This window comes from Squalius cephalus (genome assembly GCF_949319135.1).
Source record: "Squalius cephalus genome assembly, chromosome: 18".
Taxonomy (NCBI): domain Eukaryota; kingdom Metazoa; phylum Chordata; class Actinopteri; order Cypriniformes; family Leuciscidae; genus Squalius; species Squalius cephalus.
The window spans coordinates 25,569,517-25,587,283 of NC_137139.1; the positions used below are offsets into that span (position 1 = coordinate 25,569,517).

Sequence of the window (17,767 nt, forward strand, 5' to 3'; positions counted from 1 at the left end):
AAGTGTGATAGCTTTGTTTTATTTTGTTCAAGTAAAATAAATGCTATTATATGAATTTAATAGCATTTTTACAAGTATTCTAAATGTGATTGTCTGTTTTAAATTAGTTTTCATTATCCACATTGAGAATATGAATATATAATTCTCTACAACACAGTAGTCGACATTTGAAGTGGATCAAAAAAAGTGAATCAAAGTTGTCCTAAGACTGTTCAAAATTCATGTGTAACTTTGATGAAAGGTTTAATCCACTTAAAATGTTGACTACTGTATAATACTTGGATTTATTCATAAAATAAATGATCATAATTCTTATAAATAAATTGTTTACACTGGCTGAGCTTCTTCAATGAGCAATTACCGACCATAATAATATAACAATTTAAAGAACTTTCATAGACAAATAATGTCTCTTGTCCTGACTGCTTTTTCTTATGCTACGTTCAGTTTCTTATAAGACTTTCCCGGATGCCATGCTCGTGGAAAATTATTTCATGATGGAAACTAAAACGCTCCATTGTGAAATGGAAACAATGTACGTTAGACTCATTAGGCTACATATATTCAAAATAAAAACGAAATTGTGCTAAACGTTACCTCAAAACAATTCATAATGAATTTAAAATGGAGGGAAACGTTGTGGCAAGTTTGTCATATTCGTTCCCGCATGTAAAAGTTGCACTTAGTGCAACAAACCTTTGGGCGTTGTAAATTAGTCGAATGATGATATATTAATGGTATCTTGTCAAATACAGTATTATTAATGATAATAATAAGATGGTAGCTATAAGTTAATTTTCAGAAACTTTAATTGTTCTTTATCTAGTAGCCTAAGTTGAACTAGGCTTGCTTATACTGTTTGTGAAAATTGCTATTCTACGAAATTTAGATTTGTTTTTTAGTTTATTTATAGAACTCAAGGTAATGCCATGTGAGTGTTTGGGATATTTTAAATGCTGAAAAATAAGAGTGAAATCCAACCCTGAAAGTTGGCCAAAGTGGCTGACGTCACGTTCCCACAATGCACGCGCCCATCAAACTCGAGCTCGAGCGCTCGCCGCCGCTGTGTGTTTAGAGGGAAAGAAACAGCAGGCCCGAAAAATAGACACATTATTGAAAACAAAAATAAAGTATCCACTGCGAACAGTTCTCGAGAATTCATCGAGATATGGCTGAGAAACGATTTTTTTTAGTTGCACCCATGTGAGGTGTAGAATGGAGAGTGCATGTGAAATGCAACTTTTGCGGGGATCAAAAGTTTCTGGTGAGCACAATACTGTTTTTTATGCAAATGTTATGTGTGAATTTAGGACCGCGTGGACTGTTTGCATTGATGTCCGAATGTTTGAAACCCTCAGAGAGTTTCGTTGATGGTATTTTTAGACTTTTGAGAAGACAAATGTGTGTCATTTACCCATTTAAGAGGTTTAAATGTTGCGTGCATGAGCAAACAACATTAGCTACGCGACACTGTTAGTGTATTTAATGTATTTATTTTTTACAACATGATGGAAAACGTGAATGGATAGTCTGATTTGTGTTGCTCTTTATTACGGATCCTTTCGATTTGACCATTTAATCACAATGTTCCGCGGTTCTTGAGAGATTTTGCTGACCGAAACGTGCCACGGGTTTCTGACCCCGAAACGTGTCAGGAGTAAATATACAAAAAGATGCCAGTGAAATCAAAAAGTTTTTTTTTAAGCTAGAAAGTTATTATAAAACAAGACACAACTTTATACATGACTATAATAAATTCAGTGCAGTTTGTTTGATAGTATTTTAAATAAATCAGATTTACCACAAACATGTAATTTGAAAATATGTCATATTTGCATGAAACTGTGAAATGAAATGGGGAAAAACTATGTAAAGTTACTATGTAATTAGCATAGCTACTTGATTGTAAGCCATTTGTGATTTTGGTAACAGCATAAGGTCTCATTTGTTGATACATTACCTAATCTGAATTAACAATGAGCAATATATTTTTTACATAATTTATTAACCTTTGTTAATAAAATGCTCATGTTAGTCCATTGTGCATTATTAACTAATGTTAACAGATACAGCTTTTGATCTTAAAAATGTAATAGAAAATGTTGAGATTAATAAATGCTATAGTATTCTTAGTTTATGTTAACTAATGTGGTTAACTAATGTTAACAAATTAAACCTTATTCTAAAGTGTTATTGTAATTTTAAATATTCAAAGCTGATAGGTAAACATCATTTTTTTTATTAATTATTGTATTATGTTAATTATACTCTCTATCTACATGAACAGTTTTGTTTGAAAGTTAATACATAGAAGAAGCACATTTTGTCCCAACTGAACTCTCAAGCACCTACATTTATAACATTAAAACTAAATCTGAATATTGAAATAAAATAGTGTGGATTTATGTGCACATTAAAAATACTTGAAATGATTGCTTGAATGATGTCCATCCATTCTCTAAAAGGGAGGGAGTAATAGTGGACATGCATTATCCGGAGGTCTGTCAAGATAATGAATGTGCTTTTGTGAGAGTCGAAACAGGTAAACAAACCCTTTATAAATGTCACTAACCAATCATCATGACGTCCCTTCAGGGTGTTTTTAAGTTTCTTGTGTTGAAATCTGCTGCCATTCAGAAGCAATTTGGTTCAAAGTCTGCACTCCATTGCCATCAAACACTTCAAGGTTTTGTTTAATTTGTATAAAAAAATACAAAAGGTTTTATAAATAAATACAAAGTTCTTTTATTGTTCAAATAAATCTGTATTTTTTTTACAGTGTTATTAAACTGAACAAATTATCTTCATGATTTGAAAAATTGTATAATTCTTTTTTACCAAATGAAAAAATTCCAAATCACAAATTCTCAAGTGGACCTTTTTACTTTTCAGAAATATTATGTGTTCTCTAAATAATGTTTGTTGAAAGGAGACAATAGAAATTGATGCATGTATGTGCTACAGGAATTTTAAAACAAATTTTGTATAGAAGCATATATGTATATCAATGTTTTACAATTATATTGCATACAATTTTTTAGTTTTTAAAAATAGTTTTTGTTTGTATAATCTAACAACATTATGGCTGTACATTACATATGTATTTTTAAATAATCATTTTTGTTTGTTAGTTTACCCAAAAATGAAAATTCGATCATTGTTCTTCTGTGGAACACAAAAGTTATTTTGAAGGATGTTAGAAATCAAACCTTTTTGGTTACCATTAACTTACATTGTGTAGACAAATTTTTTTCCGCAAAATGACTTATTTTATGTTCCACAGAAAAAATTCATACAGGTTTGGAACGACATAACGGTGAGTAAATTATGACAGAATTTTCATTTTTTGACAAACTATCCCTTTAATGAAGCACATAAATCCATTGTGGCTTTATTTTTTTAGATGCACATATGCATTATAGAACCTTATGGTAAAAAAATAAATAAAAATATCCTCAACAATCTTTGTGTTTGTGTGCAGAATTTTGAACATGCAAAAAAACCACCAAGAAAAATCACCTGTTGGAGCTTCTTCTCAGGTACTTGTGAAATGCTTTAAAACAATGTTTGACTGACTATGATTGTACTCTCTTTAACCTTCTATTATTGTGGTAACTGATCTTCTTTGGCTTTTCCCAGAGTGACATATGCCCTGAAAACTACACATATAAATGAGAAAATGTTCCATGGCAAAGACCAGCTGAACGGACACCTGCAGAACCACGACCCCAACAAGCAGGAACTGCAGTGTGAGGAATGTGGAAAGTGTTACAACACTCGCCTGGGTCTAAGACGCCACGTGGCCACACATGCCACCTCTGCCGGCGGTGACCTCACCTGTAAGGTCTGTCGTCAGGTGTTCGAGAGCATGCCGGCGTTACTCGAGCACCTGAGTACACACACTGGCCGGCCGCCCCCGGGGACTGTGGTTCGGGAAAGGAAGCATCAGTGCGAGCGGTGCGGCCGGCGCTTCTTCACTCGCAAAGATGTAAGGCGTCACGCAGTGGTGCACACCGGCCGGCGGGACTTCCTGTGCCCGCGTTGCGCCCAGCGATTCGGCCGTCGTGACCACCTCACCCGACACCTGAAGAAAAGCCACGCGCAAGAGTTGGAGACCCTGCCGCCGATGCCCATTAAGGAGGAGCCTAGTCCCACCATGTGCTCTGTCGGATCTCCGAAAGATGCCACAGAAGCGTTTTCCATGGCCATGTTCAACCCGCAAGGCTTCCCGAACGCATCTACCTCAGGGGTCAATCATCATCATCATCACACGATGGTGTCTGGCCCCCTGTCCAGCCCCATGGGTGTGGGCTGCTACCTCGAGCCAAACAAGCCTCCTCCGCAGCAGTACCAGCAGGCTCCCAGATATCAGCCGAGCTGCACTACCTCATTTCTAAAAACAGAGATGGAGAACTTCTTGACCGAACTCCAGTGCGGGCCTATGCCGCCGCAGGCCGCCGTGGCGACTGCTGTCTCCCGGCCAGGCGACCTCCTCCCCGAGGGTCTGGGAGCTCAGAGTGCCCATTTCACCCTCAGAAACTCAGCGTTCACCTCCGCCGAGCCGCCTACCACCTCCGCCAACATGGACCTTTCGCACCTGCTGGGCTTCCTGCCGTTCGGCCTGCCTCCCTACAGCACTCCCCTGGGATACTCCACCACCACCAGCGCCGTGTCCCAAAGCCCTACCTCTCAGTTCTCTGGGCCACTTACCTCATTTCAGCCACAGTCACTGCATGAGCCTCAGGCTTCAGGGCACTTAAACCAGCTCTCTGGTTTCTCACCAACTCTACCTCGATTCCATCAGGCCTTCCAGCAATGATGTTGCCTGTGTCCACTATGACCTGCCAGTCAAATGCAACAAATCTGTTGCGTCATTGCCGAGTAGCTTAAAGGTAATGAACTGGATACATTAAGTGGGTGCGAGGTCTTCAAATGGATCCTGTAGAAATAGATGAAATGATCACCTGGATAGATGGAGTTTTGCTTTTAGAATAGTTTTAACTTTGTGGTTTTTCCTAGAGGGTCTTTTGAGTAACTGTTTTGTAGTGTCAAATGAACTCAAAAAATTCATGAAACTGAAAAGTTAGCAAAAAAATACCTCAATATTTTTTGTCACGAAGGAAAATAATGCTATTACAGTGTTCTCCGTTGTAAAACGAAGCACTTTTTTTTTTTTTATCAACGGCACTTCTGACTAAAGGTGTGGTCACATTTTTGGTTGCTCTGCGAATTTTTGCCAATGAAATACTGTCATTTAAATAGAAATCCACGTGGGGATTTCGGATGAGGGGGGCGAACGACCAACATTGCCGTATTGATCAACAGAAAGCTGCTTGGTGTGACACTGACTTCTGTGAAAGCGGTGCTTCATACATCTGCACTATTGACAAATAAAATAGTTTTGCCTGTGAAATTTCGCAGAAAATTCACTAATGTGATCGCACCATAAGAGTCAAGTTGAACTGTGGGCGTAGATGTACCTCTCAGCTCACGGTCACACAACACAAAAAACCTACCTCTCTAAGCTGAACTCTTGTCATGAAAAGGATTCAACCATTTGACAAGAAATGAAGCAAATCCTCACGCCAATTGCGTGAAGAACATTATCTCGTTTTGTTTTTGTTTTTTTAGAAAGCTCAATGGTTTTAGTTATGAAAACTTTAGAGTCAGGTGATTAATTAGCATTTAATTAATTAGCTTGTGTTGATTTTAGACTTTAGATAAAAGTTTTTAGGTGCTGTTGTGTTCACATCCTTAATGCTTATGAAAGGAATCACACTTATGTGTGGAGACTCGTCTCCTGTAAATCCCCATCTCTCTCTGTTCATTCCAGAGTTATTTTGCAAGTGAAATGCAAAAAAATAAAAAGTATTGTTTATTGGAATTGAAAATCATAATGATAAGTCAACATTTGTTTAAAATTAGCCCATCCTGACAAATTCCCAATATGGGAACTAAGTATAATATAAACTTTTTTTGTTGTTGTTTAGTAATAAACAAGAATTGATCATATATACGCCCTGCATATCGCTGTAAAAAGTATCTTGGGCAAATAATTGGTAATTACACAAATGATTCTCACACTACCAAGTTTTCCCGAATGTTTTGCCTGGATTCAGTATTTTCAGACAACTTAAGCTTAGCACAAACCCTGTTATTGCTGAAGCACTTCATGTATCTCTCCATGCAAAACCAGGAGCACTGTCAGGAGAAAAAAAGTGTTTTTTTTTTTTTCATGTAAATTTGAATGGCATTTTAGCACTGCTTCACTGTCTATTCTTTTGGCTCAGTGTTATATGCACCAGTGACCTATAAGGTAACTGTTGGTATATGTTGTTGTCAACTCCATTTTGTTTATGCCATCTGAAGGGGGTGAATTAATTTCATGAGATCCTTCTGTTCCTCCCATTTTGTTAGTAAATCATCATTACAAATCATGCCAATTGCATTTCCTCCTTTGGCTGAACTGAAATGGAATTGGCCTCAACTCAACTGTGATGTTTAGACTCAGACTAATCTACCTCAGTGAGATGCACACTGTGCACAGCTGTACTGTACCTTTAGTGAGAAATGTAAAGTTTCCATGGCTGTTTAGCTGGAGTAATCAGGTGTTTTACATCTTTAAAATTCCAAGCATTGGCATTTTTGTGTTTCAAGGACTGTTTGTTTTCATAAAAATTCTGAAAGCAAAGGTGAATGAGTGAGAGATGAAGGTGCATGCAGAAACAATGTTAAGGATGAATTAAAAAATAAAGCATCTTGTAGAACTTGAGTTTCTGGTGTGTTTCATTCATTATTTACCGTTGGTAAAACAGTTTTTAGCAAGCCCACTTCAGTATTTATGACATTTATATTTAGGTTACACTTAAACTTAGGTGGCTTTTAAAATACATTTTATTTCGAAATGTAAACTACTTTCATGGCTGCACGGCATTGCAACAGGCTACTGAAACATTTTAAAGGCTTAATGATATATAAAAGATAAATACATAAAATTAGACGACAATGATTGTAAATAAATTCATTTAGTTTTATACATCACGCGTTTTTTTTTTTTTTTTTTTTTTATAACTGAACTACTATTTTATAAAATACAATACAATTGTATGAACACTTAACACTGTAATATATACTATTGGAACGCTGATACTACATTGTGTTCAATACTCAATTGTGCACTAGTATTGATAGTTGATAGCCTTCAATTTAGTAAAACCAAGAAAGTTGTTGATTGTAAAAGTCAATCGGTTGTTCGTGACTTCACTTTTCCATACTTAATTCCCGCTCTTATATTTAAATCGAGAGAGAAATCGGTTTCCAAATAGAGAGAAAAGCAAATTCACATTCAGGCAAATACAAGGGCAGCTAATTCTCAGGCAAACAGGAAGTGGAACAGATGTGAAGAAGGACCCTATTAATAACAAACAGTCGAATACACCGGCGAAATATTTGAATTTAATTGATATATTCTCACAATGAATGGCGCATGTTTACTAAAGTAGCAGCTGATTTATACCTGTAGTCAGTTTGTGTCGTACGGCCGTTGTTTGTCGCCTGTCAGCTTCAGTCTGGCTTTGGCTGAACTGGCTTGAGATGGCAGACGAGGCTCTCTTTCAGTTCCTGCACAGTGAAATTATTCAGTATGTCAACAGTGTAGAAACTGGGGAATCGGTAAGAGCTGGAGATATACTGAAAACACTGTCACAGAAACGTAGAATAGCATATTAGAACTGAGTAAGCCAAGCACAATAATAAAGCAACTATTGCTGGAATGTTGCGTGTTGAAGTAATGTAGTGTACTTCTGTGCACAGGAGAATGGACGATGTGTGTCTAAACTTGAGAACATGGGGTTTCGTGTGGGACAAGGACTTATTGAGAGGTATCATAACAGATATTTACATCCTATTCATAATCCAATCAGATCATCTGATGACATCCTATAATCAGATGTTATGCTTGTGCAGTTCTTTTTTAGTTTTGTACTGGAGCAGATTGTCACTTGAATATCCAGACTTTAACTCTGAACAAGTAAATGGGTTGTTTTAAATCAGTTCGCAGAAATGTAATAGACCATTTAATTTGTAAAAATATCATTTTTTTCTTGAGAAGATGTGTCTCAACAGCCATAATTTCTGTTTGCAGGTTTACCAAAGACACGCCACGTTTCAAAGATGAGCTTGATGTCATGAAGTTCATCTGCAAAGATTTTTGGACCAGTGTTTTTAAGAAGCAGATTGACAACCTGAGAACAAACCACCAGGTGTGTACAATATCAAGGAAGTCCAGCTGTTTTTTTAATTATTTTTTTTTAATAACAAAAACATCATTATGTCAATTTCATATAGCATAGTGAATGTCTTTACTGAATAACATGACAAAATTATTTGTAGGGTATTTATGTGCTACAAGATAACAAGTTCCGTCTGCTGACCCAACTGTCTGCTGGAAAACAGTATCTGGAACATGCGCCGAAGGTATAAACATAAACAACATATTTTAAAGTGAAACTCCAGAATCAATATCTTTAACACATATCATTTATATATATATATATATTTATAACATTAAAAATAGTAATGTTTCCAAACTTTTGACTGGTACTGTATATATTCTGTGTTTGGTGATTCTCATTTATTTATCTCTACAGTTTTTAGCCTTCACCTGTGGACTGGTCCGAGGAGCACTTTCAAACCTTGGTGTGAAGAGTATAGTCACGGCGGAAGTGTCAGTCATGCCTGCCTGTAAGGAACAAATTATATGCAAAAAATATAATAAATAACTACTAGATTTATTGTACTTTTTCTTTTATGATATTACTCAATCTGTAACAAGCAATGAAGTTATTTTTCCATCAAGCTCTAATTAATTGTTTCTTACTTGTCTCTCTCCATCCCTCTTTCTTGGCACCTTGTTTGTTCTTAGGTAAATTCCAGGTGATGATCCAGAAGATTTGATTCACTACAAAGAAGAGTATTGCTCATAACACGTGTATCTGTTTTATTGCCTTGCCATTTTGTATTGCCTTGTCCATTTTATTGCTAATGTCACTATGATTATTTTTTATTTGCAGTATCTTGACAACTACTGGCATTAAAAGTGTTTTGGCATGCATCGTCAAGCCTTATTGTACTGTATTTTGTTAGTGTTTTGATAGTCATTATTCTCTGCCCAAATTCACTTTGTTTTGAAAATTAATTTGCACTGATAACATTAAAGCTGGAATCCTGGTATGATGAGTTTGTGGTTCATTTTTGGAAATTAATAAATATTGGGAATTAAGATTAAATGTAGGAAAATGTTTGATGTTAACAATAAGGATTCATTTGGTAACATTAGTTAACTATATTAGTTAATATGAACTAACAATGAACAATCCTAGCATTTATTAATCTTAGTTCATGTTAATCTCAACATATACAAAAATATTTATGAGGTCAAATGTGTTTACAATGCATTGTGAACTAACACGAACATTTTTATTAACTAACATTAACAAAAGTTAATAAATCGTGTAAAAATGTTGTTAGTTCGTGCATTAGCTACTGTTAACAAATACATAATGTAAAGTGTGACCAATGTTTTCTAATAGCAAGTCATCACAAAAAGATCACTTTGTAAAACAGTAGAAGACTAATCCGTATTTAAAACAATTACTGATATATTTAAAAACATTACAGTCGTTTTTTTAAATGTCCTTCGTTTATGCTGCTCAGCTAGTCACGTGGTTATTGCGTTATAAAACGTCACAAGCGCGGAGCTAATAGGAAATGAGACGCGCCGCGTTAAGCACTCTGATTGGCTGGTTTGTAAACTCAGTTCTAACGGCACCAACATTCAAAAAGCATTCGCTTCGAGTTGTTTGTGAGTGCAGGATACGAGCTGTCTGCTGTTTAAACATTGTAATATATCTTTTTCAGCCTTTCAGGTTGCGATAGGAGACAGAGGCATAGATTTGAACTGTAAGTATTTACACATTTTGATGGGTTGTGATATTTTATTTGACACGACTGCTGCGTTTAAGTAAAGATTACGTTAACGTTAAATTGGTGTGGTCGTTTTGGGCCGTAATCGTAGATAGCCAAGCTTTTTATTGTTTGATGTAATATAACGACTGAATTCAAAGTTTATCTCCTCGTTTTATTACTACGATCTTAATCCATATGATTATATTATTTAGACTACGGTAGTTTTAAGTTTTAGTTTACGTTACCCTTTTTTCGTGCTAATGATTAATGCAAGAAACAGACTTTTCTTTCATAAGAACTGGTTTTCAAATGATACTGTAAAATGCTAGTCTGTCATTTTAATATTAATTATAGTATTGATACACTATATAAATAAATAAATATGATATCCTTAACTGGCCGATACTGCTGCTATTACAGGCTAGGCCTTTAGTCTGAGCTCGGCCAATAACTGCCATTTTGCGCCACTCTGCAGGAAATGTAGTTCAAGTGTTCTTCTTCATGTCCCTTTATGACTTATTTGTTGTAAAATATTGTTATAGATGCCGTTTGACTGTGAAAAAATACGTGATTTTTACAGGAGATTCGACGGTGTGAATATGGAAGGGGGCTCTGCTGATGCATACACATGGGATGCCCCTTCTCATGTTATAGAGTCTATAGATGATTTTGTCCTGGACCCTCAGGATAATGCAGACCAGTGGTTTGGTAAGGCTTTTTAAGCATATAATATACATATTTTTGCTCCTGTCATGAATTGTGATATACAGAATATAGTGTATATTTTGTTACAATTTTAGAAATGATCTTTCACACAATATCATCCTGTAGTATGACTTGCTGAACACCTTCAGCACAATTTTACACTGTATTATTGTATATGCAGGCTTGGTATCTCTGCAATCTTAGGACTTTTATATGAACTTTTGTACTTACCAAAATTTGTTACACAACAGGTCCACTGAAAGGACCTCATGAAATCTAAATGTTTACTAAACTGGTGTAAATTTCTTGGTTCTGTTTTAATTTTAGAATTGAAGGCCGCTCCTAAAAGCGGTGCTGTGGAACAGCTCACCACCCCTTTACGGACTGCAAATCCTTTTGATGAAAACCATGATACAAACAGGCCCAAAGCTTTGGTATCTCCTATGGTCAAACAAGTTGAGATGACAAGCTCAGGTTGGAAAAAACGGCGTTGTTCACTTAGAAATCTCTCTTAAGTATGGAAGCTCATTTCAGTTTTGGAATAAATAAAGATAATAGTGACACTTTATCCCATAATTCTGAAATTGTGAGATGGTCACACTGACTTTATTTTTTTATTCCATGGTGGAAACAAGCTTAGATACTTGAGGCCTGTTTACACCGAGAATAACTGAAAATATGATTACAATTTTATCCACAACATAAATGCATGACAGCGTTCTGTTTATTATAAGCGAGATCATTATAGTAGTTGTGTTGTGCACTTCCCTATTCTCAGAATTGGAATGATTATTAAAACTTTATAGTAATTGTTCTTGGTGTGTACAGGCCTTTAGAAACCATTTGAAAAGGTGTTTTTGCATGTCTATTCTTAACATCTACTCTGCTTCATATGTCACAGAGAGCTCATCTTCAGAGGTCCCATCTAATATAGTCACATCATGGGGGAACAGCAGACCTACTACAGCTCCTGGCCAGGGCCAGAAATCGGTTCCTGCTCAACCACGCAGGTAAAGAGAGATCTGCTTATTAGAGATGCACCAGTCGACCGTCCAGAAATCAGAACTGGCTGGTTTTTGCTTTCTTTTTTTTGTGGCCGATCTCTATTACGGACTTGCGCACAAACTGCATTGTGATCATTAACCTAAATGTAATTTATGTGGAAATATTGTGAAGTCTTTAAACAGGCCAGTGACAGAACCTGCTGAAGACAGGTGCAAAGAGAAGAACAGTGATGTGCCAGCAGAGAAAATACTGTACCAGGCACAGCAAGCTCACGGTTTGCGATGCCTGAAATGTTAAATGGTTTTTTTAATTTATTAATGTAGCTCTAAAAGCAACTGTCTATCTTAAGAAAACTTTCAATGGCATTTTCTTACCTCTGTATAATGCCTGTTTATCAGTGCCTATACAACTAGTCAATTTTTGTTCTCACTCTCTTCTAACTTTAGCTATGTTTCCATCCATCTATTTTTTTGTTCATAAATTCAAAAATGCGCATTAAAATCGTATGCGCTCGTTTGAGTCAGATAAATTTATCCGATAAGTAAACGCGGGCATAAACTATGATGGAAACGCATTTACCGAGTAAATTCCTTGATGCGCATAAAAAAAAAAAAAAAAAAAGTGACTGTAATAGGACAACATGACATGACCAGTGTACTGATCTCGTTTCACCGTATCTGAAAACCCGTTTGGGTTGTTCTCAAATGCCTGAGCAAAGTGTTGTCAAAATGGTTTGGTATAATTCCCTCCCAGAACTCTTAAATGACTGCATTCCCAAACAGCAGCAGTTGCTGCCTCAAAGCAAGATAACGTGTTTATTGCGTTCCATCTGCGCAATGACGTAATTTATTACAGGCCTATACAAAAATTATTATATACAGTGGCTTCTCCTACTTTTCTTGATATTCAGCACCAGTTTATCAGCAAGTGAAGTTTTTGTTCTCTTTGACTCACTGGATTAAACGGTGAACTGGAACGGTGCTTTTGGCAAATGTTTAATGCAATATTACAATTTTGCACATAAGTTAAATTCACAACTTTGAATGGAAACATGGCTACTATCAGTTTACTTTTCTTCCTGCAGAGTGTCTAAGCGGCCAGTGGCAAGAAATGAAAAACCTACAGCCATTTCAACACCCCCTGTTGTTAAGAAAAGAAGGTATGTGTTCCTAGTATTTGGATTCATTGTAGTATATTACAGAGTGCTCAATTAGCCGCTTTGTCTTGCTGCATAGAGTTGTACCAACTGCCACTGTGAGGAGAGTTTTTGATCAGCGGCGAAGGTAAAACTAGAGGGTACCTAGTGGTGATTTAGTAGACTTCACTGGTGAACTGGCTAGTAATGTGGGGTGTTACTTGAAAGTAACAATATTTTGTTTTTTTACTGTTGTTGTTTTATCTCCTCATAGAAGCTCAACATCCAGAACTGTGCGACGCAGTGGTGCTGGTGCAAGGAGCAGTGTCCGGCTGAGGAGCAAACCAGCCATTGCCTCCAAGACCTCAGATAATGCTTCTGCCTCCAACACTAAACAGTAAGTGAGAATCTTATTAGACTGCATACAGTTAGCAAAGTCAAACTACGCTACAGCTCAAAAGTAATTGAGTTTTATTGAATGAATTTATTTTATTTAGCAAGGATGCATACATTTTTTCAATTGTTTACAAAAGATTCCTATTTCAAATTAATGCTGTTCTTTTGAACTTTCTATGAATCAAATATCCTAAAAAACAAGTTTCCAACAAATTAAATTAAGCAGCACAACTTTTCAACATTTATTGTAAGATATGGTTCTTGAGAATTTCTGAAGGATCATTTGACACTGGATTAATTGCTACTGAATATTCAGCTTTGCCATCAAAGGAATAAATCAGTTATACAGGTTTGTACATTTGATTTATCTTTTTTTTTTTTTTTTTATTGTTATTATTAAATATTATTTAAAGGGATGGTTTGGAGTAAAATCAACCTAGGGTCCTTTGCACCATGACCCCCCCCAAAAAAAAGCCTTTTTTCCCTTTGTCGAACATTTATTAAATTTAGAGCTTATTTTGAAATATCAGCCGGATGGCTTAGTGCAGGCGCTAACGGATCCTATGATGTATCTCGTAAATTGCCCCACTAATAATGCCCAGAATGGTACCAAACTTATACAAATAGGTTCTGTAGTCATAAAACAAGGCATTGGAAAGTTTTATTTAAATAACACTTGCCTGACGGCTCATGCTACTGCTAACCCGGACGTCAACGTCGCTTCAGTGGATTGGGAAAAGCACGTAAAAGTCCTGACAGAAAGCGATGCTTCAGGATGTAGTGTAACGACAAATTATTTTTTCCGAAGTGTTAACAACTTAGTGTTAACTAATAATTGTTCCAAACTAATACTACCAACAAAATATTAGTGCATTCCTGGAACTGGGTGTCGTAAGTAAATAGTTAAACTCTATATGTTGTCTTTGAACTTCAGACAGAAAAGCACAGAGCAGCAGGAGCTGGAGCGCATCGAGGCTCTGCAGAAAGAGGTGGCAGAACACCGTCGTAAGAACGAGGCCAGCTACAGGGCTGCCCTGGCAGGAAGTGAGTCACTGGCAAAACTTAATTCATCTACTATTTGTAATGAAAGACTGCCTTTTTCATTGTGGTGGTGTTGTTTTTTAAAGGTCAGCCTCTTAAGAAGCAAGTGCTGTCCACCACCATTCCCAAAGAGTTCAACTTCCGCTCCGATAGTAGGCTGAAGAACCACACAGATGGAGGCTCTGCAGATGACAACTCGTACAGGGAGATAAACTTCACCTCTCAGCTCCGCAAGCACCCATCTTCCCCTGTGAGTGCCATCATTAGGATGGGTCTGGATGACATGTTGGATTAAGTTGCTTGATTTTAAGAAATTTGAATGCTGTCGTCATTCTGTAGTTGAAGGCTCCAAAGGGAACAACCATTCCCAAACCCTTCAACCTCTCCAGAGGCAAGAGGAAGCATGATGAGGCAGGAGCCTACGTGCCAATGGCCCAGCAGATTGAGCAGTTCCAGAATCGCACACCCACCCGCTATCACCTGCGCAGTCGCCAGAGCCAGGAGAGAGGTGAGATCCTGTTTCTGGTGGCTTTGAATATTGTTAGCATTGTATTCTCATAGCATTAAATCATTCAATTTATTTCCTAAAATATGATCCTTATTTCCCCTTTTGACTAATTTTGCCTGTTTATTTTGCAGGACCATCACCAGTGAAAACAGACAAGCCAAAAATCACACACCCCAAAACGCCACAGCTAATGACTCGCCAGCGACATCGTCCCACTATGGTGAAAAGCTCTGCAGAGATTGAGGCTGAGGAAACAGAAAAACTGCAGCAGTAAGCTTTGCTCAGATGTTTTGCACATATTTTTGAGCTTCAATAATGCTTCATTTTTAATGTGGCATGAGTAACCTGTTCAAACTTTCCTTCTGTCCCCTCAGGTTTAAGTTCAAAGCTCTAGAACTCAACAGAAAGATTCTGGAAGGAGCTCTAGTTCCCAAAAAGCCTGCTAGTAAAGGAGTCACCAAGTCTGAAGGCTTTCAGCTGGAGATTGAGAAGCGACTTCAGGAGAGGCAGGCCAGTAGGAAGCCTGAGGAAAAAGAGGACCACACATTCCATCCCAGGCCGTTACCAACACGAATTCTGGAGGAAGTTGTGGTTGGTAACAGTTCCTTCAACCCTCTTTTGAGCATGATTTGCCAAATTAATGGCATTTTTATAATTCTGTTTTAATTCTTAAAGGGTGTCCCAGAGAAGAAAGTTCTAAATCCAACCGTTCCAGAATCACCTGCGTTTGCTCTTAAAAACCGTGTGCGAATTGAAAAGAAAAAAGAAGAGGTACATTTTTAATGTATGCTTTATATATAATATAATGAAACTGATATTTGAGTCTCAACTAATTTCTTTGCTCCTCCAGGAAAAGCCTCCTGCTCCTATTAAGGCACTTGCTGTGCCCCACTTTCTGCCCTTTCAGCCCAAACCGCCAGTCAAGAGCCAGGTAGAAATGTGCCCTTTCTCATTTGAGGAACGTGAGCGTGAACGAAGGGTCATGAAGGAGAAGAAACTGGAGGAACTGAGACATGAAGAGGTAGATATTTTTATTTTTTTATTTTTTTGTCTGGACCTGAAAGTGTCTTGACACCAAGAACCTTCAAAATTTGTGTTGTGCCTAAATGCGCTGCCTCGCCAAATCTTACAGGTGCCGAAGTTCAAGGCCCAACCTCTTCCTGACTTCCATGAAGTGCACCTCCCTGAGAAAAAGGTAGCAGAGCCCACCAAACCTGCTCCTTTCAAGCTGATGGTTGACGAACGAGGAACTGCAAAGGGAGAACGCTGGGAACAGATGGTAAGATCTTTTGCCATTTCTCCTCATCTTCCATGGCTGAATGCATTGTTCTACTGGACGACACATCCAATGTGTTGACTTGGCAGTTGTTTGCATACTTGCAACTAGTTGGCCAGTGGAAAGTCACTTTAAATTTATTGCCTCTGCTTTTAAGTGGCATTACAGTCTGTATTTTAACAGGTTCATCCCATTTTAAAATGTTTCCCCAGATGAAAGAGGAGTTGAAACGTCAGGCTGAATCAGCATGTTTTAAAGCACGGCCAAACAATGTAACTCACAAAGAGCCATTTGTTCCGAGGAAGGAGAATCGTTCAATCCTAGGTATGCTGTGTTTGTGGTGGATGGTTTTTGTGATCTTACCACTGTGTTGTACTGTCTCCAGTCTGAACTTCCCTTGGGCTTGTTGGCTCTGTGTGTTTTGATATTGAAGTGCAGCGTTAACTCCAAAAACAACTCTTGCTTCCTTCCAACTTTCACTGCTGCATCACTGCTCTCACCTCTACCTGACCACTTCACCTGGTCCTCTTCACATTTGGCACTTTCTTAAGCCAATACTACTAATTCTACAGTTCCGGAGGGCTTCAATTTGGCGACGGAGCGGAGAGCCATGGAGCGCCTAGAGTTTGAAAAGGAGATGAGCGAGAAGGAGTCCCTGAAGGCTCGCATGGAAGAGGAGCGGGCTAGAGAACGAGAGGAGCAGGAAAAGGAGGAGATTACAAGGCTACGTCAGGAGCAGGTAAGAGATTCCCGAATGAATTGTGCTAAATCAGAAGCACAGGTGGAAAAAAAACAAAAAAAAACTGTCCTTCCCTGTAGGACTGGAAATTCAAATCTTAAAGGGATAGTTCACCCAAAAATGAAAATTGTCACCACTTACTCACCCTCAGAGTTGTTCCAAACCTGAATTAGTTTTTCTTCTGTTGAACACAAAAGATATTTTAAAGAATGTTGGAGATCAATCAGTTGACAGTAGACATTGACTTCCATAGTAGGAAAACAAAATACTATGGAAGTCAATGGCTACTGTGAACCGTCTGGTTACGAATATTCCTTAAAATATCATCTTTTGTGTTCAACTCATACAGGTTTGGAGCAACTTGAGGGTGCGTAAGTGATGACAACTTTTGTTTTTGAGTGAACTGTCCATTTAAGTCATCTGACTTATTTGTGCTAATTAGTTTTTTTTTGTAAAATTGTTTGACATTGAAAGTTACTTTATTTTTAATTGAATCCATTTTTTTTTTTTTTCAAAAGGTGCGAAAGGCCCAGCCAATAAGACGCTACAAGCCGATAGAGCTGAAAAAGAGTGACGTGTCCCTCACAGTGCCCCAATCTCCAAATTTTTCTGATCGTTTCCGCATGTAAATGCGGAACAGTTACATTGACTTAATTGTACATAGTTCTCATGTTTTATTTTGTGTTTTATATCACTCTTTCTTTGATGTCTTTGTGAACATTTAGAGTAGTTTTTATCTCTGTGGCTGATGCATTAATCCTTTGTAGTCAAGTCAAACGATTTTACAGTTGGGTGTGATGCTTGCCCCAGCTAAATTTCTTAACTTTTCCTGTATATGCAGATTAATTTTTCTGTCCTTTTAACTTTTCTTCTGTATCTCACAATAAAGTGTCTTTAGTATATAAATGTTGTGTATGTGGTTAATGATTAGTGCCTCAACTCAAATAAAATGGTTTATTTGGTCCCAAAAATGACCACAGATGGGGCAATTTTATA

At 37.4% G+C, this 17,767-nt stretch overlaps 3 protein-coding genes across 8 annotated transcripts; all 3 read left to right on the top strand.

Moving 5' to 3' along the window:
- Window positions 1-1,023: 1,023 nt before the first annotated feature.
- plagx (pleiomorphic adenoma gene X) lies at window positions 1,024-5,868 on the top strand. 3 transcript variants are annotated; one of them, XM_079848210.1, is made up of 4 exons: window positions 1,024-1,264; window positions 2,466-2,542; window positions 3,482-3,539; window positions 3,640-5,868. In XM_079848210.1, the coding sequence occupies exon 4, from the start codon at window positions 3,680-3,682 to the stop codon at window positions 4,817-4,819; it is 1,140 nt and encodes a 379-aa protein (XP_079704336.1). In that variant the 5' UTR covers window positions 1,024-1,264; window positions 2,466-2,542; window positions 3,482-3,539; window positions 3,640-3,679; the 3' UTR covers window positions 4,820-5,868. The 3 variants fall into 3 exon arrangements, with proteins under 3 accessions (XP_079704336.1, XP_079704334.1, XP_079704335.1); XM_079848209.1 differs by lacking the exon at window positions 1,024-1,264 and adding an exon at window positions 3,284-3,316 and having other exon boundaries at window positions 2,473-2,542; XM_079848208.1 differs by lacking the exon at window positions 2,466-2,542 and having other exon boundaries at window positions 1,049-1,264.
- A 1,495-nt stretch (window positions 5,869-7,363) lies between these two features.
- trappc6b (trafficking protein particle complex subunit 6B) lies at window positions 7,364-9,235 on the top strand. Its single transcript, XM_079849741.1, has 6 exons — window positions 7,364-7,671; window positions 7,813-7,880; window positions 8,144-8,261; window positions 8,392-8,475; window positions 8,649-8,742; window positions 8,924-9,235. Exons 1-6 carry the CDS (start codon window positions 7,594-7,596, stop codon window positions 8,953-8,955), a joined length of 474 nt encoding a protein of 157 aa, XP_079705867.1. The 5' UTR covers window positions 7,364-7,593; the 3' UTR covers window positions 8,956-9,235.
- A 579-nt stretch (window positions 9,236-9,814) lies between these two features.
- On the top strand, window positions 9,815-17,674 carry tpx2 (TPX2 microtubule nucleation factor). 4 transcript variants are annotated; one of them, XM_079848731.1, is made up of 18 exons: window positions 9,845-9,960; window positions 10,547-10,674; window positions 10,999-11,145; window positions 11,573-11,681; window positions 12,761-12,835; window positions 12,912-12,959; window positions 13,086-13,208; window positions 14,142-14,251; window positions 14,335-14,498; window positions 14,588-14,756; window positions 14,888-15,026; window positions 15,131-15,347; window positions 15,432-15,527; window positions 15,607-15,777; window positions 15,889-16,035; window positions 16,245-16,356; window positions 16,584-16,771; window positions 17,290-17,674. In XM_079848731.1, the coding sequence occupies exons 2-18, from the start codon at window positions 10,566-10,568 to the stop codon at window positions 17,398-17,400; spliced, it is 2,235 nt and encodes a 744-aa protein (XP_079704857.1). In that variant the 5' UTR covers window positions 9,845-9,960; window positions 10,547-10,565; the 3' UTR covers window positions 17,401-17,674. The 4 variants fall into 4 exon arrangements, with proteins under 4 accessions (XP_079704860.1, XP_079704859.1, XP_079704857.1 ...); XM_079848732.1 differs by having other exon boundaries at window positions 16,605-16,771; XM_079848734.1 differs by lacking the exon at window positions 12,912-12,959 and having other exon boundaries at window positions 9,815-9,960; window positions 16,605-16,771.
- Window positions 17,675-17,767: the final 93 nt, after the last annotated feature.